The sequence below is a fragment of the Notolabrus celidotus genome, chromosome 16, assembly GCF_009762535.1.
Source record: "Notolabrus celidotus isolate fNotCel1 chromosome 16, fNotCel1.pri, whole genome shotgun sequence".
Taxonomy (NCBI): domain Eukaryota; kingdom Metazoa; phylum Chordata; class Actinopteri; order Labriformes; family Labridae; genus Notolabrus; species Notolabrus celidotus.
In genome coordinates this window covers 14,850,740-14,874,768 of record NC_048287.1, presented here as the reverse complement: position 1 = coordinate 14,874,768, position 24,029 = coordinate 14,850,740, and the positions used below count along the sequence as shown (strand labels likewise).

Sequence of the window (24,029 nt, the reverse complement as noted above, 5' to 3'; positions counted from 1 at the left end):
TGCATTGTGTATCTATGTTTATTCCAGTTGTCCACATCACAAAGCATGCTGCCATGGTGCTTTCAGATGCTGCCTGTCATTTTATGCAGGTGCAGTCAGGAAAAACAAGCCCAGAAGTTGGGGAATCGGCTTGTCGCCCTGCTTTTACTGTGTGAGAGGGTGCAGTTGGCTGACCAAATTTTTGTAAATGCCAGAAATCCATCTGACCTGTCGAGAGAAACTGATTGGGCTGAAATCAGCTCTCATGACCCCATTTGCATGGCCAATGGGCTGAAATATGGTCTGACTTCCAAAGCACTCGTGTGATTCACAAAAAAGGTCTGAATCGGCCTCAATTAGGACACTGTATGGCATGGCATAGCATGGCATGACAGGCCAGGCCAGGCCAGGCCAGGCCAGGCCAGGCCAGGCCAGGCCAGGCCAGGCCAGGCCAGGCCAGGCAAGGCAAGGCAATTTATAAAGCACCATTCATACAAAGAGCAATTCAAAGTGCTTTGCAGAGTTAAAAACAAAAAACAGAACAGTAACAATCAACAAAAACACACAGCAAACACTTCAAACATTTACATTTGATATGCGGACAGTTATGTTTTGTCTACTCTCTCTCTCTCTCTCTCTCTCTGTACTTATGTAACTTAACGCACATAGTGTTGGGTCTTACTATTTATCTAAATTAGGAGGGATTATTAGAAATAATCAGCCCCCTTCACTGCTCTGAAGTCCATAACTTGCAGAGTCCCGCCGGACACAGAATCACAACTGGTCTTGTCTTAACGGAAATGAACCCTTTAATTATTCGATTCATCTCAGAACTTCTTCCCAAGGATTAAGACTCACACATTGAATCTTTGCTCAACTTTAGACAGTCTATAAACCTGTATCTAATGCGAGGCTGGGGTTATAAGATGATAGAGCAGGAAAGCACTGTTAACACATTTATTCAACATAACTTGGCTGCCTTTCTATTCACAAGGTTTTCACTCTGTTGGGTTTCAAGTCAATTCCACTGAGTCTCAAGGCATTTTGGTCTGTGTACGCGAACAACTGCCCTTAGATGGACTGGAAAATATAAGAAAAATACGCTTTTTTAAAGTCATTTGTAACTTTTAGGAACCCAATGCAGAAAAACAGCAAGATTAGAGACTTCAATGGGGTTTATTACAGGTCTCTCCGGATGACTGGTTGTAGCAGAATGATTGCAGGTGAAGCACTGACAGAGTGGTAATCTGAGCACAAAGAAAAGCAGGTTCGAAACCATTGGGAAATAAACACTGACGGAAATTGTACCAATCGGCAGACCATAGCTACCATTGAGGTAGACAGAATAATCCGGCAAAGAGTGGAGCCATGGTTCTTGTACTGAGGCAGATGAGATGGGTTGCAGGTGTATGATTGATCGCAGAAGCCCTGCCCTCCAGAGAGACTGACACACAAATATATAGATGGGGGGGAGGAGGCACGAGGAAAACAGGGAAAATAGTGGGATCGCAGCCAGAGCCATGACATTTGGTTTGAAACATCATCATGACAATACAAGCCAAACAATATTTACATATCAGAAAAAACAAAATACAATCATCTGCGGTGTCGGCACTTTCTGAAGTGGTTTTCACAGTGATTTTGTGATCACATTGATCTGCATTTCTCATGCAGCACGGAGGAAGTAATGGAGTTCATATCTCCAGCAACAATGACATCATTTATCACAGCAACAAAGAGACTCCAGCTGCTTTCGTTCTGGGAAATAGTGACCAATAACACAGTACTATGTTCAGTTGTTCCACCCCAAGTGCAGCTGCTGTTTTTGTATGGATATCACTGTTATATTCATAGTGTTATTACAATAATTTCAACAATGTTGCACACTTATGCTCGATGAATGTGCTGGTACTGTGGTGCACCATTTTTCACGTATAATGACTACCTATTGAAAACAGCCTATGAATAAAGGAATTTGACCATTAAAAGAAACATTCACACTAAATAAAAACATCAATGTCGCTGTATTTCAATGTGCTCTTGATGGGTAATGAAACATGGTGTGACTTTGGCAGTTGGATCAAAACCTGTTTGCCCCTTTCACCTGTGCTTTCCTTTGAAATATGCAAACACCACTTTCTGAATGTTGCAGTTTTTAACATTGGTTCATTGATCACACTTCCGTCTTGCTCTGCATTGGCATGCACATTGCACTTTGGCTCTCAGCCCAAAATTGCTGGAGCCCTGACTTCAGCATTGGCCTCCCTAAGCGGCTCGTTGCTGGTCTGCTGCACTTTGATTTAACCTTGTAGCTGTGCCTTTTTTTTTACGCGCTACATGGCTTTGTTTCATGCCTGCCCTTTCTTTTTCCCTGTCCTTTAAAAGTCAATATTGTTTCCCCAAGAAGGCACTTACACAGGCTTGTGCTTCGTCTCAGTCCATTTTCATCATCAGTCTGAATGGGCAGCTGTTCGGGAGTTTAAGACCCCCACGTATCAGCACATTGCTCATAGACTATGAAGCATATGAAACAAAAGGCATAAACGAAGTCTTCAGTTGTGCAAGACTTGACATTTTACCTTCAATGAGAGCAGCGCTGGCTTGGGTGGCTTCTCAGTTAGCATCAGCTATCTTACAAAGAGAAAGCAGCCTTGGCCAAAATTGCTGTAGCAGTTTGCAATCTCCAACTCAGAAATCAAGTCAACTTAATGTGAAGAAAGGAAGAAAGAACTTTCCAAAAGTGTCTCCATCTGTAGGCCTTAAGGAAGTAGTAAAAGGAAGCAGGACAAATCTCACCTGGTGAGTCAGCATTTCAAATCTATGCTGTGATGTTATCAATAACAAGCAGCAAAACTTTTAAGCCAGAACAGCCTCAAATCCTCAAATCTATCATTATCACAGCATCTATTACCTGTTGCATCTTCAGGGTTAGAGACCTTTCTGTGGATCAGAGTGATTCATGACATGGTTTGAACATTTAAACCAAGTTACAAGATATCTAGAAGACATCATTAGTCGTTTACCACAACAACACTGCTCTCCTATTCAAGCAGAAGCTAAGAACGCTGTCATACTAGTTTTTATCTATCTCCTTTTACAGTTTAATTGGCTTTCATTTGTCCCTTTTTTGAAGGATTGAATATTTTATATCAAGTGGTAGGTGGGCTCATAAAGTGAGGTTTACATGAGGGCTAAGAATTCTGTGTTTAGTCGCAACATTTATTTTATATTACCACCAAACTAACTGTTGAAGTGAGACACCTGAATAATGGTGTGACAAAGACCTTAGTTCATATACATGTCATAACATTTGTACAGAAGGCCTGCTCTTTTGGCTCTTATACAAGTAATAACCACAACATAATGTTGTTTTCAAATTACCATTTTTCTTTAATCGCGTCTCATCATGCCAAGTCAAATCCCAATCAAATCATTATAATCGACTGGCCTTGGATTTGGATAGCCTATGGATCGAGCTTTGGATCAGATTGTGTCAGGGCGGAAACAGAATCTAGATATGTATCCTGACTTGGGCAATACAATCCTCGTATCACAGGTGCCAAATGCCAGTACTGTGAAATAATAAAAATTTTCCCTTATATTTGACTCACTGCATCACAACTTCATGGCTCATTGTGGTGGCTCTTATCACATTAATCCTTCACTTTACCTTTATGGGGCATTTTGTATTCTTCAGTGGATCAGTTGCTGTGATGTATCATTGAGATTGTCTTATAATTTACCAATGATCTCAGATTTGTTGTATTGTGATTTTATCGTTATTGTGGGTCATGTGTCAGGTGTAACGACGTATCGTATTGTAATGTAATATATGGTATGGTATGGTATGGTATGGTAAGGTAATATGTCCTATTGTATCAAATCATATCATAGTGTATCTTACTGTATTGTAATGTATTGATCATAATGTATGGTATGGTATCGTAATGCTTCCTATCATAATGTATTGTAACGTGATTTATCGTATTGTATCGTAATTTACCGTATTGTATCGTAATGCCCCTTTTTGTATTGTTTTGTATTGTTTTGTATTGTTTTGTATTGTAATGTAATGTATCATATTGTGAACCGACCACTCAAACCGCTCTTACACATCTCGTCACATTCATCCGTTCACGCCACTGTCATACACTGATGGTAGAGAATGCTGTAGTAGGGGACTGTCTGTATTTACTAATTACATTCATATGCAATTTGGGGTTTGGTGTCTTGCTCAAAGACACTTTGTCATGTTACTGTGAGCGCTGGTATCGCACACCAACTTTTTGATTGAGAGATGACCCACTCTACCACTGGGCCACTCCTAATTTAAGGAGTATCATACAAAACTGCTCCACTTTGGACTTTGTCCTTTCATTTCGTTCAGCACCAATGACACATAAGAGATACTATCATACTTTTGTTAATAATATAAATGCTATTTTTGAACCTGTACTCTTTGAAATGTTCAGTGGGTTATTCCAGGTAAGGCTCCAACACATCTCCACTTCAGCTAATTGCTCTCTTAGCATTGACAGGATGTGGTTTGTATAGGCTCTTTGAACTTCTCAAAGGACAGGGCGGTCCAGCTGTTTGTTCAAGAGGAGCATGGTGTGGCAAGGAAGGGCAAAGGACTGCAATGAATGTGTCTCATATAAACAAACAATTTTTGAACTGGCTGCCCAACATGACTCTGCAAGCAATGCAGCAATACAACTATTTATTCAGAGTCAAGGGGCACTCTTTATGTTCTCTGAGGTTCTACCTTATTTCCCTTGGATGGAGAGTTGTAGTTTGTTGTCTTAAGACGCTCCACATGTGTATATGCTGAAAGTGTCTCACTTATACTTAATTTTACTTGCTTTCTTTATTATTCTAATTTAAAGGTTCCATTGCACTCTCAACAAGATCAGATAACTGGACATTAGCATTGGCGATACCTGGAACCCCTCCAGTACTCATTGTAGATGCCAGATAGTACACATCAGAGGCTGATACACATTTCAGTATAGGCAGTAGAACATCTCTAGTTACTTATCCAGAAACAAATATCTAAATTTTACATCAAATCTTAAACTGGATTAGAAGAAAACATTCTTCTTGTCTTGGACAATCTTTCTTTTCAGTGCTCTTCCTTTAAACTCTCTTCTCTGTTTAATCTCTTTCTTCTGAACCTCCCCTGGCCTTCGTCTAACCTCCTCTGCTTTTCCACGATTATTATCATGGTTTCAGTTGTCTCTTCTGGCTATTTCACTCTTTGAACTCCTTCCCCTGCCACTTTGTTGCCTCTCTCCTTGCCTTGTAACTGTGGCTAACGTGATTGCAAGAAAAAAATAGTCTTTCTTGCAAATTCTGAGCATCCGGAAAGGCCCTTAAAGCACACAAGTCCACACATTGCCTGTTAAGCAAGTCAGCAGCCGCTGTGGAGGGACTTGCCTGGAGGCCCTGTGGACACCTATTGCCTGTGATAATTGAATACGAGGGGGGATAAAAAGTCCCAGATTTTCACATAAGTCTATTTCAATGCTTGTGTTCCCTGTGGGGAATAGATTGTTAATTAGTTTTTTTCACCTCATCTGTTATTTATGCATTCTCTCTGATCATGGAGGAGGTCCGTATGTTGGGAGGAGATGCATCTGAACACATGAACACACACTGGGCAGTGTGATGCAGTCATACATACAAGTGCTGGATAACAGAAGGACTGGATTTTATAGGCACCTTGGTTATAAGCTTTTAGTTGACCTTCTTGGCTATTCTTTAAAAACTCAGACAAGTCCTAAAAAACATCAGTACTCTTAGCAGTTTGTTTACCATGAATTACAGCAACCATTCTGGGGTCTATGTTTACCCTGGTTCCATTTTATGCTTTCTATTTCATTCTTATCACCAGGCTTGTCCTTTAATTCAGATTAGTTTGAAACATTCAAGTTAACTTTTGATTTCCAAGGAGTGTTACCAACAGCTGCAGACCAAAATGTGTCTTGTTGCTATTAATAACCGATCAGAGCAATGGAGCGTGCCATAGCAATGCGTTGCCAGGCTAAGTAGCTGTCCCCAAAATCCAATTCATTTGGTTTCTAGTCCCACAAAGTAGACTGACACATGTGTTGGACATGATTTAGTCACCAGGGGAGCCAACACAAACCATCTTTTCGTAACACGAGTGGTTGTATACTTCAGTTTAAACTGATGTGATAACAGATTTAAAATGCTTCAAATGAGCTGCAGCCATCTTGGTTATCTCACAAAAAACCTCAACAGAGCTCCTCTGTGACATAATTGACATCACTGAGCCCACGCCATATGAGATAATGGATGTACTTGACCTAACCAGAGCTAGGTCAGCAGAAAATCTGGTATTTGTTGGCAGCTGGGTGGCTCCTCTTTCTATTACCCTGCCAGGATGGAGGCCATCTGTTAATAATATGTCCTGTGTTTTCCTAGCTGCAAAAGGAATAGTTCGACATTTGTAGGAAATAGCTGTCTATCATGCGGGGAGCTTGAGCCAGGCAAAATACTGGAAGCAGTTAGCCTGACTTTGTCCGAAGTTGAACAAATCTGCCCATTCTAACATTAAAAGTTTTACTAATTTGTTTTTTAAGATATAAACAGATAGAAATGCAGAAACAACAACTTGTGTTTTATGTACAGCTTATTACAGGCCAGTGAGGAGGTTGATGACTTGACTTGGGAAGATAAGCACTTTAAGAGAGCTCAAAGTTGCTGTCAGGTGAAGTTTTGAGGAATATTATCTGTTTTCCCAAACTATGCTAAGCTCGGCTAGTTGGCCGCTACCACTAACTTAACATAGATGCCAAAAAATAGCAAAGTACATTCATTCGAAACCCAGACTTAATGCTTGCATTTTAGTGCCATTCACAGGAGACGTGAGTCATGCTAGGCTCTGTTGCTGCCCAGTTCATAATTATCATCTTTCATACGCTCTTGCAACACTCTTCCAGGGCTGGTTAGTTTGTGGTTACACTTCTTTGCCTCTACCACACTGCAGCATGGGATTACACTGGAACATTCTGTGATGAACAGGGGCATTTATCCTGCTGGCTTCTGCTCCTCTGGTGTAGCTTCTTAGTGTGGCTGCCAGAGCTGTAAACTTTTGTTTAACGCTCTCCTGGGCGTTACACATGAACATTCAGACGGAATCCTACAGAAGCCAGGACCTGACATCGATCTGTTCACCCCTCTGTAGTTGGACCAGTATTTTTTCTTTGTGCTGACCTCCGTTCCATTGAGGATACTAGCTGTGACTTGCCTTCCTACGCTTTAAGCTCAGAATATATCTTATTTTATTGCAGTGGCACCTTCAGTGACAGTTTGGTGGTAATTGAGAGTAGTTCTTCACTAGCGTCTGCTGTCATTGTGTCTGAAGGTATATTCTCAAACATCCTTGGCAGTTAAGGTCAGAAGCTGACATCTGTCTATTGCTTCACATTGTGCCCACTGGACAGTTTCCAACTGTGGTGACAGCTTTCTCTTCATTCCTCCAAATACTCTTCTCGCTCACACTCACACTGGCAGATAAAAAGGGTTACACCGCACCAGGTTTAAAAAAAAAATGGTCTGCTCATTTTTTTCTTACCTGCCTGTAAACGACCTGTGTTACTCGCTCTGCAGTCTCCTCACAGTCCCTCATCTCTGTACTCTTTTAACTCAATGCCAAACTGAAGCCAAGATGCTTAATTAGCAATTTGTTAAGGACACTGTCTCCCTTGACAACTTGGGTCTCACAAGGCACAACATAAGAGAAAGCTGGCCTGAAAAAGACCCTTAGTGAAGCACTGATGGAGGTAATGTAAAAGTTGAACAGAGGATGATTATGAATGGAGGGGTCACAAGGGAATCAGTGATGTCTTGGGATTGGCAAAGTCGTTTTGACTTCTCTTGCTACTTTTGAGTTGAAAGAGTTTCCCTAGATAAGCCAACCTCGAGATGTTTGAGTCTGCCTTTTTTTTTGCAGTGAACATCTGGTACACACACAAAAACACACACATATATTTTTTATAGTAAATTACATGGACACAGTTGTTGAAACTGTTGATGAACTCATGAATGAGGAGTATCATGACACACATCATGGCGGCAGCTTTTTGTGATACTTTTTTAATAATGTGGGTACCTATATTGTGCTACATTGGGCAACAGAGACAGGAAATGTGGGGAGTAGAGAGAAGAGGAAGACATGCAACAGTCAAACCAACAACCGCAACGGCGAGACCTATAGCCTCTGTACATGGGGTGCATACTTAAACCGCTCAGCCAACGGCAGCCCGGGATTTTTGTTTTATATCTGTTAAAAAATATGGAATATTTTCAGGGACTTTGCAAGGACCCATACGTTAGCCTTCCCCCGTATTCCGCCTCCCTGTGGGATAGACAATGCCCTTAAAGTTAAATCCCTCCCTAAGGGACATGTCTCCTTTTTCTACGACCTCCTGACTCCCTCTGATGAATCCATTCTAACCAACATTAAAACTAGTTGGGAATCAGAACTGCAAATTACTATAACTAATGCATTTTGGGAGAAGGCTCTGAAAGTAATTAACAAATCATCAAGTTGTGCTAGGCTATCCCTTATTCAATTTAAAGTATTTCATAGGCTTCATTATAGCAAAGACAAACTCTCTAAGTTCTACCCAGATAAGACAGAAGAGGAGTGCAGTAGGTGCTCCCAAACCCCTTGCAACCTTACCCACATGTTTTGGACATGTCCCGAACTATGTGAGTATTGGAAAGCCTTCTTTTTGGCAATTTCTGACATCCTGGACCTAAAGATTCAGCCATCTCCTCATATAGCCATCTTTGGCAGAGCCCCGCTTGATTTAGCTACTACTAATACGCAAAACAATGTGATAGCATTTGTGTCCCTGGTTGCCCGGAAAAGAATCCTTTTGCTTTGGAAGTCTTCTCAACCACCTTTATTCAGAGTTTGGCTAAACGATGTTTTAAGGCTGCTAAAATTAGAAAAGGTAAAATTCACCATCAGGGGCTCATCGGATAAATTTTATACCCACTGGAGGCCTTTACTTGATTATGTAGACCGCCTCCCTCCCAAGGAGTTGACCCCATAGACGGCAGCGCTAATTCAGTGCCTTCTCCTTACTTCTTACCTACGTGCCCCCGTCCCTGGTGGCTGCCCCCCCCCCCATTAGAGGCCTTTGCGCGGTGGAGTCTGGGCGCCTGGAGCCAACATGGGTCATGTGGACAATGCTGCCCGAGTTAGACTCTTTCTGACTGGGATGCGAGCAGCAAACAAAACTAATATCAAACTCCTTATGAACGACATCTTATATTTCTATTTATTTATTTATTTATTTCCTTACTTATTTATTTATGTCTGTACCACGTGTTACTTGATTGTATTGTATTTTATTTTACATTCTGTTTTGTTAATTTGAGCTGGGGTTTGAGGGAGTGGGGTGGTGGGAGGACGGTTGTTTGTGTGTGTGTGTGTGTGTGTTTGTGTGTGTTTAAAAACAGAAAAAGACTGTTAACTATTACACTGTATTGGTTGTACTGGAATAATCCTGCAAAAAAAATAAAAAAAAATGGAATATTTTCTGGTTACAATGCTCAAATTTTAATGTTTTGTTAACTTTTATCGGTTTCTTATCCTTGGAAATTGACAGCAATTGAGGCTTTTTAGACTAGTGGTCAAGAACAAATGTAACTGTTAATATTGACAAATCTGAGTTTCTTGAAGATACAATACAAGCTGGGGTATACTCTATCACTCCACAGAGCTTTAAAGGTTGAATGGTGTAAGCAATGGATTGATAGCGATCATGACTTTACTTGAAATACATAAATACAATCCAACTAACGTTTAAAATGTATCACTTTGTGATTCCTTTTTTTTCAGAACGGAAGAACTAACCTATCTCCTTTCTTTCCCTGCAGTGAATTGAATTCCAAACTACAAGACACTCTGGAGCAAATCGAGGTTTGTGCATTATCTCTCCTTTATCTCTAATGACATTATTTAAAAGTCAAATTAGTAAAGAGGCTTTTAGCAGTAAGGAGTATTTACCTCTAACCTTGTAATTTTTGAGAAGATATCATCTGAAAAAAGCAATTCTTCTTCATTTTGATATTGTAATAGTTTGGCTTTCTTATTCTGTGCCTCACAAATATTGACACATTCAGAAAGTCATTATTGTGATGGTGCGCGCACAATAAATTATATCTGTGTCATCTCCAGCACCGTGATACTCTTGTGTGATAAATGGGATGCAAAGCAATTTTCTCTGCAACGCTGTCGCTGCGCTTGAGTAGATTAATTACTTACAGATCTATCTGTACACAGGAAACAGGCGTGCATGTGCACATACACACATACCCAGCCAGGCGCCATGGTGCTTGTTTGTTTACCTATCAGCCTGCATTTCTGAATAAACAAAGTTAAATCCTCTAAATCATGAAGGTAAACACTTGCACAAAGGATTTTAGTAACTAAAACCTTCACCTTAAAATGCATATGGCAAAAACAATCCTATGAGTATACAATAACTATGTTTATTCACTATCAATAGTCTGTCATGCCCTGATGTACTTGCACATGGCAATTGTTGCTTATATATACTGTATTGTGGCCAGCTGCTGTATTGGCATCCAACTTAATCATTAGGCTAAGCCTGCGCTCATGCTGAATTGTTTTTGATCGGCACACAGGTACAGTTTAAAGAACGTCTCAAACAATTACTGATCACTCAAGAAGACACTCAACACACATGCACGCAGTTAGGTGTTCTTTGACGTGACAGACTGAATACACATATCCCCTACTGGCCCTTGAGCTTATGCAGGCGTTTTTAACCATTTCTGTGTAGTTGTATGGACAGAGAAATATTCAAAAACACCTCCAGTGTGGACAGGACTCCTTTTTTAAATGAAGAGAAATAAAATTTAATTTTAGAAACATCCATATACCTTTCGATGTAGCTAATGTTTTCTTGGAAAATCTGCAAACACAGAAGTTGTGCAAGTAAAATATAAGGTTCGCTTGTCACCTTCTGACGTGACAACAAAAGCTGAAAAGCCTTTGAAGCCTGAGAAAAAATCCTGAGAAGCTTCCTTAATGTGTAATCTGTGGTAGAGTTGAACTTTTCATATTCAATAACACTGTTACAATTACTGAAAGTTAAAATGAGTCATTACTTAATGTCAAATAGCCACCACTACATAAGATGTATCACCTTACTTGGTGGCAATGTTATGCCAACATCAGCACAGTAGCATCCTGGGAGAAAGAATGCATTTCTACATTTTACTCAGGCGCGATCAGGAAAAAGCCCTGTAGTAAATTTTACTGGAGGGCAAACAGGAAAACTCTGGAGAAAATTGGGATGAACATTTTAAAAGTTTAGCCCACCTTGAAAATATCATTGATTTTTCAGGAGTTATGTGAATACAGAAGTGTGGCTGTCAGCTCTGTTCTTTTAAATACCCTTGAGTATTCTTGGATGCTAACTGGAAGCTTATTCAATCATCAGATTACTAGTTGTGACGCAGCATTAAAGCACAGTACAGTACTGTTTCCACAACATGTGTCTGGATCAGTTTACTTTTGCCCTGTATAATTTACTTCATCATAGCTCACAGTATTCAGATTGTTGGGTTATTTCTGATAGATATTGACTTCCTCTGAAATAGTTGCAGAATCGTTGTATTGTCAGCAAAAGTTATTGTGCAGTTCAAGTGCGGTTTTAAGCATATGCATTAGAGAATGCGTGGCCACACAAGGTGTTTGATCCCCAGCCTTTGTCAGCACTTTATTCTACGAGGTCAGCTGTTTTGTGTCAGAGTTGTTACACATCCCTGCACTCCCTAACTTTTGTCTAACCTTGCCCTACTTTCACTTTTTATGTCTTTGTCAAAGACTCACTCACATCTATACGCCCACATCCACAATCTTGTTACCTGCCCTTGGCTCTGTGTGGAAGCTTTACATCTGCACATCTATATCCAAATCCCCGGTCTTAACGCTGATAATCCCTTTCTCTCTCTACCCCCTCACTTTTCCTCTCTATTTACCTTTGTCATCCCTCATTTCTGCCCACAGGAGCAGCTTGATGTCGCCCTTTCCAAGACGTGTAAAAACTTTGATGTTTCGCACTACACCAAGGTCCAGCTGGCCTACACGCTCCTGGGCAAGACACAGGTCAGTGATTTGACTTGCATATGGGGTCACTGGGAATGGCTGAACATGGCTGAACTTGAAGGTTATATTGTTGCCAACACTTGTTGCATATGTCCACATGTCTTACTCTAGCTTTTTTATTATTAGGGGTTTAGAGGGTTTTTATTTCAAGTTGAGGCACTCTTTCTGTGTTTTGACCACCCTCGTCAGCCAATAGTGAAAAAAATCTCCCTCAGACAGGGTAGATGAATCATCATAGAAGACAAGAATGTGATTTGGTCTTTGCCTTTATTGCCATTATTATAAATTCTTCAAATGTCTTATTCTTAGAGTAGAGAATTTCTCATCTGAAGAGCGTGCCTGTCATCCATAGTAATTTGTCACATACTGTCAATCAAGCAACACCCACAGAGAACACCCACAATGAGAAACTGAGCCCTCAAAAACAATCCGCAAATAATATAAATTAATCCCTCAAATTACCAAAACAGTCACGACAATACCTTCACAACAAAATATTTGTGTGTGATGTTTCATGCAGTTAATTCAAACGCGTACAGCCATTCTTTTCAGACACAGGAATCTAGACTGATGATACCTAGCGTCCCATTTCTGCCCACTTCTCTCTGTTATAAAAGTGTAATACCACTCTATCATCATCGCCAGCGTATGATGATGCCTACACTTACAATTCTCCTTCCTTTCATAAAGCACTGTTCCTCTATTTCAACTTAAAGCATTTTTTTCCTGTGTGAGCTCTTTGCTGTGAGTAGTCATTTGAGGATAGAATTGTAAGCTAGAATTAAATGTTGTGTTCAAAAAGTCTTTGTAAATCGTGAAATAATACTTTATGTCATTTAAAATGCTACGGCTAACAGCTAACTGAGTAGCAATCTAACAAACCTTGATTTTTTTAAACCATGATGGGGCTGCCAGAATAAAAAACACTGAAAATAGTCTTTAGGAGAGTTTATAAGAATTTCCTTATTGAATATTTGAGCCCTCCCAACTTCAGCACTCACACATTCTGAGCCTCCATGTGAAGGTAATTAGAGGCTTAAAGTCTTCAGTTGGATGGGGAAGTTTTCCCAATTTATACTCAATGGATGTATGGATGATTGCCAGTCTTTATTGAGTTATACTAGGAAAACATGTCCTGCAACCATAGCATTTTAAAGCACAGCTGCAGTGCAAATGCTTCGAACGAATGAGACAAAAGTTGTTAAATCAAATAAAGTCACCTTCTTGGGTTATCTTACATTTTGCCTCTCTGTCATCCTTATACTCAACATAGCAGGTCATTGTTATTCAAACTTGAGTTGGTGTTAAAGTTTATTTATGCTCTTCCTCCAAATGTGCAGTTTATTTACTCTAATCGCACAGATATTACTCTCATAATATTGTCAACCACCCCAAAAATACAGAATTTTGAAAATAAGGAAACTATTAATTGGCCACAATAAACGGCAATAAACTAAATGTGCTCATCTGTTTCTGGCAAACTTGATATCTGACACTTATTTTTAATAATTGACCAATCAAAGCAGCTCTAATGCCGCGTTCACATCAAACATGAACGTGAACGCTATTCACACGAATACAACCAAGAGAATGTTTTGTGTTTGCTCGCTCATTTCGTGCTATTAACTTGCTAAATTCATGCGGCAAAATCACGTGTACACGAGTGCCCAAGACACAAATTGTCACATGAGTGGGGCTCCCTCCAAACACCACATCAGTCTATTGTTATTAAACAAGGTTGAGCTCGACTACATTGAATGGGGAAGCTGGTTATGCTAATGAGAGGGGTGCTAGCAGCTGTATGAAACCAACGAATCGGTCTTGTGTTTGACTTGCAATTAATGGATCTGAAGTTAGCTGCAATGACATCACCATGATTCAAATTTGTGAAAAGTAAAAATGCTAGCTTTGTGAGGTATGTCCTTAAGATGAAGCTGAGCTTGGATGACACAATGGAGATTTGCGTTCCTCCTGCTTTACTTACGACTAAAAGCCTGCTGATATGTAATTGGTTAATACTACTTGGCCTTTAAATGAACGACAAACAGACACCAGAACACTTCCCATGCTGAAAGTCCAGACACCCCTGTGTACAGATATAGAATGTGTAAATTCAAATTATGAGGCTCTTATTATTCTTGTACAGCAGCATATGATTCCTTAGACCGTCTATTTTTCTCCTCTCATATTGTAACATGTCAGAATAAAACATTTGCCCTTTTGTTTTAAAAGTTAATTCGAAATTATGATGGACGATTAAAAAGTACAACGATCGGAGTATTTTGAGAAGCCACGTTTCCATCTTCCTCTTGTCAAGTTGTTCTACAGGCAGCAATTTTCATGGTGTTTCTAGGACGGATGAAGTGAAACTCTCTTAGAAAAGTGAACAAATGTTTAAATTACTTTTGTGCCAGCGGGCACTGGATGGATGGGGGCAACATCTTGTGGCCAAGAGCTTGTGGTAAGAAAATCTAATTGCTCTGCAACACCCGTTACCTATAGGGCTTAGCTCAATGCTGTGCCCTCACCTCCTGCGACTCTGGTGTCCTCAATTCACCAGGGTCGCACAGCAAGACTGTGGGTGGGAGCTGAGATAGTGGAGATGATCGTAAATGAAACTTTTCTTTGAAAAGAAGAGGGAATAACTGACTTGAATTGCAAGGTGATAAACAGAATACAGTGCTGTAGAGCAAGATTGTACTTGATGGTTGTAAGCAATTATTGGGTGTACTTGCAAATGAAACCCCTGATTATAAATGATAAATGTAGGAATAAAAAAAGGATCCATATTTCTATTTAAGCACTGATTCCAGGGGGGATCTAATCAGTGCTTATCAGAAAATTATCACCCCACTGAGCAGGTCCTCTCTGCTCTACCAAGCACTTTAGGGGTATTTAACCTTATGGTGCCCACAATTGTACTGTTGCTTTCACTCTTGCCACACTCATCAGGGTCGTTTAAGGTTGCGGCTGGCTGCTTTGAGTAGCAAAAAGCTCTGTTTGCGGCCTGCCAAAGACAAATAGCACACAAATAATATTTGTGACTATAGGTGAGCTAAGGGAGGCTTTAAGCACCAAATACATTCCTCAGAAGTTTATGGAAACATAAGAAGAGCCAAAAGAAGGGTGTGTTGGACTTGTGACTCCCAAGAATGCTAATGTTGTCTCCAATTTTTTCAAAATGTAAAAAATACAGTGCTTGCTAACAAGTTAGCTGTAACTTTTGGGACTGGTGTTTACCATTGATACCATTACAAATAAAAATAAACTGTAGTTATTATGATAATAGCAATAATCAGGGTTCCCACGCGTCCTGGAAAACCTGGAAATCAGTTGACCAGTTTTCCAGTACTGGAAAAAACCTGGAAAATGGGAGAAAAAGTAAAATGTCCTGGAAAATCTCATATAGTCCTGGAAAATGATTCCAACATGGCTGCGTTTGACCTGACCCTATTAACAAAACACATCCCCATTCATTGAAAGTTGAGTGCACGCTGTGCTGGAAAAAACAGCGACACTGCGCAACTTTTTTCACATATTTTCTCCTTCACTTCATTATCATGCATTCACAGAAAACGGGGGTACATTGTTTATGTTTTATGGTACATTTGGCTCAATTACCGTACTCTAGCTCAGTTGTTCTCAAAGTGGGGTCCTGGGACCCCTGGGGGTCCGCGAACCATAGCGTGGGGGTCCGTGAAATAATTTGAATACATTTCTAATAAATTATAAAATTGTGCTGTGTCATTACAAAACAGCATACACCATTGTTATGATACCATTTGGTGGCTCGAAGGGATATGTGAGTCTTGCTACTGTTAATTTTCTGAAAGCGTTTAAGATCAATTACTTGAAAAGTATAAATGCTGTCATGTTGAGTCCACAAGGAATGAAATGACCCTCTGTTTTAAAGTATACAAGTGGTATTTACTTGATTCAAATTGAAGTGTTATCTGTTTATCACTATGGTACAGGTCTGAAGTATTTACATTGATATGTTTTACAATACAAATAGTTCCAAGGGCAACTAAGAGTGAAAATGGTAGTAAGCATGTGCTTCAGTGATGGGAAGTTGGGCTCTTTTCAGAGAGCCCGCTCTTTCGACTCTCAAACGGCTCTTAATGTAGGATCTTTTGTAGCCGTATGTTTTACCTTAACTTTGCAAAAAATAATAGTTTGTGTTGAAAACCCTTTACTGAGGTGTTTTTATGAGAAGCCTTATAATGCCCAATTGTGTGCATTTCTTCTGTTACAAAATCATTCTCACCCTGATCCTAGGGTTATGATTAGGGCTAGGGTTAGGATTGTGGTAAGGGTTAGGATTAGGGTTAGGGTATTAGGGTTAGGGTTAGGGTTAGGGTTAGGGTTAGGGTTAGGATTGTGGTTAGGGTTAGGGTTAGGGTTAGGATTAGGGTTAGGGTTAGGATTGTGGTTAGGGTTAGGGTTAGGGTTATGATTAGGGTTAGGGTTAGGATTGTGGTTAGTGTTAGGGTTAGGGTTAGGATTAGGGTTAGGGTTAGGATTAGGATTAGGGTTAGGGTTAGGATTAGGGTTAGGGTTAGAGTTAGGGTTAGGATTAGGGTTAGGGTTAGGGTTAGGGTTAGGATTAGGGTTAGTATTAGGGTTAGGGTTGGGGTTAGGATTAGGGTTAGGGTTAGGATTAGGGTTAGGATTAGGGTTAGGATTAGGGTTAGGGTTAGGGTTAGGGTTAGGATTAGGGTTAGGGTTAGGGTTAGGATTAGGGTTAGGATTAGGGTTAGGATTAGGGTTAGGATTGGGATTAGGGTTAGGGTTTTGGTTAGGGTTAGGGTTTTGATTAAGGTTAGGGTTAGGGTTATGATTAGTGTTAGAATTAGGGTTAGGATTAGGGTTAGGGTTAGGATTAGGGTTAGGGTTAGGGTTAGGATTAGGGTTAGGGTTAGGATTAGGGTTAGGGTTAGGATTAGGGTTAGGATTAGGGTTAGGGTTAGGGTATTAGGGTTATGATTAGGGTTAGGGTTAGGATTAGGGTTAGGGTTAGGATTAGGGTTAGGGTTAGGATTGGGTTAGGGTTAGGGTTAGGGTTAGGATTAGGGTTAGGGTTAGGATTAGGGTTAGGGTTAGGATTAGGGTTAGGGTTAGGATTAGGGTTGGGGTTGGGATTAGGATTAGGGTTAGGGTTAGGATTAGGATTAGGGTTAGGATTAGGGTTAGGGCTGGGATTAGGGTTAGGGTTAGGGTTAGGGTTAGGATTAGGGTTAGGGTTAAGATTAGGGTTAGGATTAGGGTTAGGATTAGGGTTAGGGTTGGGATTAGGGTTATGATTAGGGTTAGGGTTAGGGTTATGGTTAGGGTTAGGATTAGGGTTAGGGTAGGGTTAGGATTAGGGTTAGGGTTAGGGTTAGGGTTAGGATTAGGGTTAGGGTAGGGTTAGGATTAGGGTTAGGGTTAGGGTTAGGGTTGGGATTAGGGTTAGGGTTAGGGTTAGGATTAGGGTTAGGGTTAGGGTTAGGATTAGGGATAGGGTTAGGGTTGGGATTAGGGTTAGGGTTAGGATTAGGGTTAGGGTTAGGGTTAGGATTAGGGTTAGGGTTAGGATTAGGGTTAGGATTAGGGTTAGGGTTAGGGTTAGGGTTAGGGTTAGGGTTAGGGTTAGGGTTGGGATTAGGATTAGGGTTAGGGTTAGGGTTAGGGTTGGGATTAGGGTTAGGGTTAGGGTTAGGGTTAGGGTTGGGATTAGGGTTAGGGTATTAGGGTTAGGGTTAGGGTTAGGGTTAGGATTGTGGTTAGGGTTAGGGTTAGGGTTAGGATTAGGGTTAGGGTTAGGATTGTGGTTAGGGTTAGGGTTAGGATTAGGGTTAGGATTAGGGTTAGGGTTATGATTAGGGTTAGGGTTAGGATTGTGGTTAGGGTTAGGGTTAGGGTTAGGGTTAGGATTAGGATTAGGGTTAGGGTTAGGATTAGGGTTAGGGTTAGAGTTAGGGTTAGGATTAGGGTTAGGATTAGGGTTAGGGTTAGGATTAGGGTTAGTATTAGGGTTAGGGTTGGGGTTAGGATTAGGGTTAGGGTTAGGATTAGGGTTAGGATTAGGGTTAGGATTAGGGTTAGGGTTAGGGTTAGGGTTAGGATTAGGGTTAGGATTAGGGTTAGGATTGGGATTAGGGTTAGGGTTTTGGTTAGGGTTAGGGTTTTGATTAAGGTTAGGGTTAGGGTTATGATTAGTGTTAGGATTAGGGTTAGGATTAGGGTTAGGGTTAGGATTAGGGTTAGGGTTAGGGTTAGGATTAGGGTTAGGGTTAGGATTAGGGTTAGGGTTAGGATTAGGGTTAGGATTAGGGTTAGGGTTAGGGTATTAGGGTTATGATTAGGGTTAGGGTTAGGATTAGGGTTAGGGTTAGGATTAGGGTTAGGGTTAGGATTGGGTTAGGGTTAGGGTTAGGGTTAGGGTTAGGGTTAGGATTAGGGTTAGGGTTAGGATTAGGGTTAGGGTTAGGATTAGGGTTAGGGTTGGGATTAGGATTAGGGTTAGGGTTAGGATTAGGATTAGGGTTAGGATTAGGGTTAGGGTTGGGATTAGGGTTAGGGTTAGGGTTAGGATTAGGGTTAGGGTTAAGATTAGGGTTAGGATTAGGGTTAGGATTAGGGTTAGGGTTGGGATTAGGGTTAGGATTAGGGTTAGGGTTAGGGTTATGGTTAGGGTTAGGATTAGGGTTAGGGTAGGGTTAGGATTAGGGTTAGGGTTAGGGTTAGGGTTGGGATTAGGGTTAGGGTTAGGGTTAGGATTAGGGTTAGGGTTAGGGTTAGGATTAGGGATAGGGTTAGGGTTGGGATTAGGGTTAGGGTTAGGATTAGGGTTAGGGTTAGGGTTAGGATTAGGGTTAGGGTTAGGATTAGGGTTAGGATTAGGGTTAGGGTTAGGATTAGGGTTAGGGTTAGGGTTGGGATTAGGATTAGGGTTAGGGTTAGGGTTAGGGTTGGGATTAGGGTTAGGGTTAGGGTTAGGGTTAGGGTTGGGATTAGGGTTAGGGTTAGGGTTAGGGTTGGGATTAGGGTTAGGGTTAGGGTTAGGGTTAGGGTTAGGATTAGGGTTAGGGTTAGGGTTAGGATTAGGATTAGGGTTAGGGTTAGGGTTAGGGTTGGGATTAGGGTTAGGGTTAGGGTTAGGGTTGGGATTAGGGTTAGGGTTAGGGTTAGGGTTAGGGTTAGGGTTAGGATTAGGGTTAGGATTAGGATTAGGATTAGGGTTAGGGTTAGGGTTAGGATTAGGGTTAGGGTTAGGGTTAGGGTTAGGGTTGGGATTAGGGTTAGGGTTAGGGTTAGGGTTAGGATTAGGATTAGGGTTAGGGTTAGGGTTAGGGTTGGGATTAGGGTTAGGGTTAGGGTTAGGGTTAGGATTAGGATTAGGGTTAGGGTTAGGGTTAGGGTTGGGATTAGGGTTAGGGTTAGGGTTAGGGTTAGGGTTAGGATTAGGGTTAGGGTTAGGGTTAGGATTAGGATTAGGGTTAGGGTTAGGGTTGGGATTAGGGTTAGGGTTAGGGTTAGGGTTGGGATTAGGGTTAGGGTTAGGGTTAGGGTTAGGGTTAGGGTTAGGGTTAGGATTAGGGTTAGGATTAGGATTAGGATTAGGGTTAGGGTTAGGGTTAGGATTAGGGTTAGGGTTAGGGTTAGGGTTAGGGTTGGGATTAGGGTTAGGGTTAGGGTTAGGGTTAGGATTAGGTTTAGGGTTAGGGTTAGGGTTAGGGTTGGGATTAGGGTTAGGGTTAGGGTTAGGGTTAGGATTAGGATTAGGGTTAGGGTTAGGGTTAGGGTTAGGGTTAGGGTTAGGATTAGGGTTAGGTTTAGAACCAGATCTAAATTTAAGCATACAGAACTAGATATTAACTCATGCAAACAGAACCAGAATAAAACTCAACCAGAATCAAACTCAACCAGAATCAAACTCGACCAGAACCAAACCAGAACCAAACCAGAACCAAACCAGAACCAAACCAGAACCCTAATAGAACTGAACCAGAACTGACCCAGAAACGTACCAGAACTGAACCAGAACCGAACAGAACCATACCAGAACCGAACCAGAACCGAACCAGAAACGTACCAGAACTGAACCAGAACCGAACAGAACCATACCAGAACCGAACCAGAGTTGAACCAGAACCGAACCAGACCCGAACCAGAACCGAACCAGAACCGAACCAGAACCGAACCAGAACTGAACCAGAACTGAACCAGAACCGAACCGAACCAGAACCGAACCAGAACCGAATCAGAACCGAACCAGAACCGTATCAGAACCATACCAGAACCGAACCGAACCAGAACCGAACCAGAACCGAATCAGAACCGAACCAGAACCGTATCAGAACCATACCAGAACCGAACCAGACTTGAACCAGAACCGAACAGACCCCAACCAGAACCGAACCAGAACCGAATCGGAACCGAACTGCACCAGACCCGAACCAGAACCGGAACCGAATCGGAACCGAACCGAACCAGAACTGAAGCAGAACCGAACCAGAACCGAATCAGAACCGAACCAGAACCGAACCAGCCGTGAACCATAATCGAACCAGAACAGAACCTTACCAGAACTAACCAGAACAGAACCAGAACCAAACTCAAGCAAACAGAACCAGAATCAAACTCAAGCAAACAGAACCAGAACCAACTCAGGTAAACCGATCCAGAACCAAACTCAAGCAAACAGAACCAGAACCAAACTCAAGCAAACAGAACCAGAACCAACTCAGGTAAACCGAACCAGAACCAAACTCAAGAAAACAGAACCAGAACCAAACTCAAGCAAACAGAACCAGAACCAACTCAGGTAAACCGAACCAGAACCAAACTCAAGAAAACAGAACCAGAACCAAACTCAAGCAAACAGAACCAGAACCAACTCAGGTAAACCGAACCAGAACCAAACTCAAGAAAACAGAACCAGAACCAAACTCAAGCAAACAGAACCAGAACCAAACTCAAGCAAACATTATTAATGTCCTCAGGTTGGTATTGAGAAAAATCAGATGCCTCAGCTTGGAAGGGCTGATCCGATTTCTCCTCTCAGTGAGTATTTCTTTAAGAAGACTCTCTGAAGGAACAGATGAAGCCAGGATACACAGCCTCCCCTCCATCACCTGTATCCTATATCCTCACATATGATTGGCCACATGGCCGCCATGCTGACCAATCAAAACAAAGTTCTGCTGTGAGCAGAGCTGGGGCTGAGCACTGAGAGAGCTAAGGAGGGAAAGGAAAATACTGGGAGCCGTCTCTCTCTCTTGATGCGAGCCGGCTCTTCTGATTCTCGATAAAGCATCGGCTCTCAGAGCCGCAGCTTTTGATCATGACACATCACTAATGTGCTTAATCTGTGTTACAATTATGAGGGGGCCATGGACAATTTTCTCACCTGTAAGGGGTCCCTGACTATTGTATTATCAATTTGCCATCATTTTTAAGTATGTAAGAGATGATTTCATTGATAGCCATAGACTACATGTCTTTCAATGTAGACTTCCACTGAGAGGAACATATTAGACTATTTAGGAACTAAATTAGGAACTAAATTTAGACTGTCATACCAGCTTGATCATCAATGAAAATGTCCTGGAAAATGATCTCTGGAAAAGAGTGGGAACCCTGAATAATAATAACAAGGATAATAATAATAATAATAATAACAACAACAACAATAACAATAATAACAATAATATTGATAATACTATGAATTAACATTATTATTGATTGTTTTATTTTGTATTATTTATTGTTGTGATCATTATTGTTATTGTTATTATTATTATTATTATTACAATAATCATACTATTATTATGATTAATAATAATATTCATATTATTAATAATAATAATAATAATAATAATAATAATGATATGAATATTATTATTAATCATAATAATAGTATGCTTATTATTATAATAATAATTATAATAATAATAATAATAATAATAATAATAATAATTATTATTATTATTATTATTATTATTATTATTGTTATTATTATAAGCATTAGCATTATTTTCAGCATTAGTATTATTAGCCTCTTGCGATCTCCAAGGCTCTCAGCTGGCCGACTGCCTTGGTAGTGGGCATATCTCTATTATTTTTTTCTGTAACATACTCAGTCTTCTGTCAGTCTCTTGGAAGCAGACACTTTGACTACAACAGTAGAATTTTTACTTACTTTTTAAAATATGTTCTTTAAGGGCTGCCCACTTCAGACATTAAACTCTGTAACACCATATTTCAATTAGGGACAGATATTTAATGTTTCTGCTGCATTTATAACCATTATCTCAAAATTGGCATCATAACTTTGCCTTAGTTGTTGAATAACCAGATCTACTTTTGAGGCACCGTGTTCTGGACAGTTACTGTGTCACTTCATCTTTCATCCCCCTGGTGCTGTAGTTGTGAGTGAAGGATGGGGGGTACGCCCTCTTTACAGATAAGTGGTGCTGTCTACTGTTGGGATTTTAAATCTAGACCCCAAATATAAGACCAGGTTCAGGTTACTATGCAATACATTACAGATGGCAATTGACAGAGCCAGGGGAAGCTACAGATTAACCTTAATGCTTGATCACTAAAAGAGCTCATGTTGCTTTGTTTAGTGTAGCAGCATAGTTCACCGAGTTTGAATGGGTATCAATTCAGAGATATTCTAGATTATCAACTTTATAGTTTGATGAAACATTCAGTCCTAATGTTTTCTTCCACGATGAGATTGGTTTCATGCATAGTGCATAGGGTCACTGACTTCTTTGACAATCAGATATAATATGAATCAAATAATTTGACTTTCACAGTCTCCATATTTCAACTCAATGAAGAATTTTAACCAACCTGTTGGGCACTGTTTCCACAACTATCATCAAAACATCAAGTTTGGGAATAGCTTTTGGAACAATCGTTTCTCTTCCCCCCCAAAAAAGAGTTGTAAAGTAAATGCCAAGACAAAATCAAGCTGTTCTGGCTGCACACTGTGTCCCAACATTTTACAGAGATGCTTTGGTCTGCACATGCCACTAATAGGTCTTTACACTTGTGTTTCCTATTAGTTCTCTGTCTTTTTGCCTCATTTATGACAGATTTCATCTAAAACTCAGCTGTTTCTCATAGTAATGATTCATGGCAAGTTGAGACAGAATTGCTCTTGGACTCTAAGTCCAGGCAAGCCAAATTATCAGTCATGCCACTTAGTGTGACTAATACAGTATGTCTGCAAACAATTCCAATTATCATGTGTATAGCATGGGCCTCCAAGAGGTATGATTTGCCGTTTTCCTGCTGTTTGTATTTTCACAGCTTCATGCTGGCAGGCGGCAGTTACAACCTGACTGTATCGTTTTCCTAACAATGTGTTTGGCTCTTCCTGCAGACCGCCATGGACCAGCTGCATATGCACTTCACCCAGGCCATCCACAACACTGTGTTCCAAGTCGTACTGGGATACGTGGAGCTGTGTGCCGGCAATGCTGATACCAAGTTCCAGAAAATGCAGTACAAAGACCTGTGCACGGTAAGGAGATAAATGTGTTTGGCTGGTCAATTTATGCCACCAACATTTGCCTATTCTGTCTCTAATTTCATGGTCATTTCTGGCTAGAAATGGCTAGGTCCAATCCCCTTTCTTCAATGCCAGTGTCAGGTCTCACCTCTTCTGTAGTCAGTTAAATGAAATTGTGAATAAAAACCACCACCTACAAAGTGCTGAAAGGACATTTGACACACTGCTGAGCCCATTTTCAGCCACTTTGCTACTCACATTATCTCTCTGGATTTCTTTCTGCCTTGTAGCCAAGCGAAAAATACCTACATTCATGACAAGGGATTCTACAGATTCTCCATAATAGAGTGAAATAAAGGA

The 24,029-nt window shown here is 40.7% G+C and overlaps 1 protein-coding gene across 2 annotated transcripts in view; it reads left to right on the top strand.

Annotated features, from left to right (window-relative positions):
• The window catches only part of vps50 (VPS50 EARP/GARPII complex subunit), a 138,614-nt gene that overhangs the window by 42,381 nt on the left and 72,204 nt on the right, over positions 1-24,029 (top strand). For both annotated transcript variants that reach the window (XM_034704659.1, XM_034704660.1), the window contains exons 10-12: positions 9,898-9,940; positions 12,059-12,157; positions 23,541-23,681. In XM_034704659.1, the coding sequence (XP_034560550.1) occupies positions 9,898-9,940; positions 12,059-12,157; positions 23,541-23,681 (283 nt within the window). The remainder of the gene's footprint in view (positions 1-9,897; positions 9,941-12,058; positions 12,158-23,540; positions 23,682-24,029) is intronic.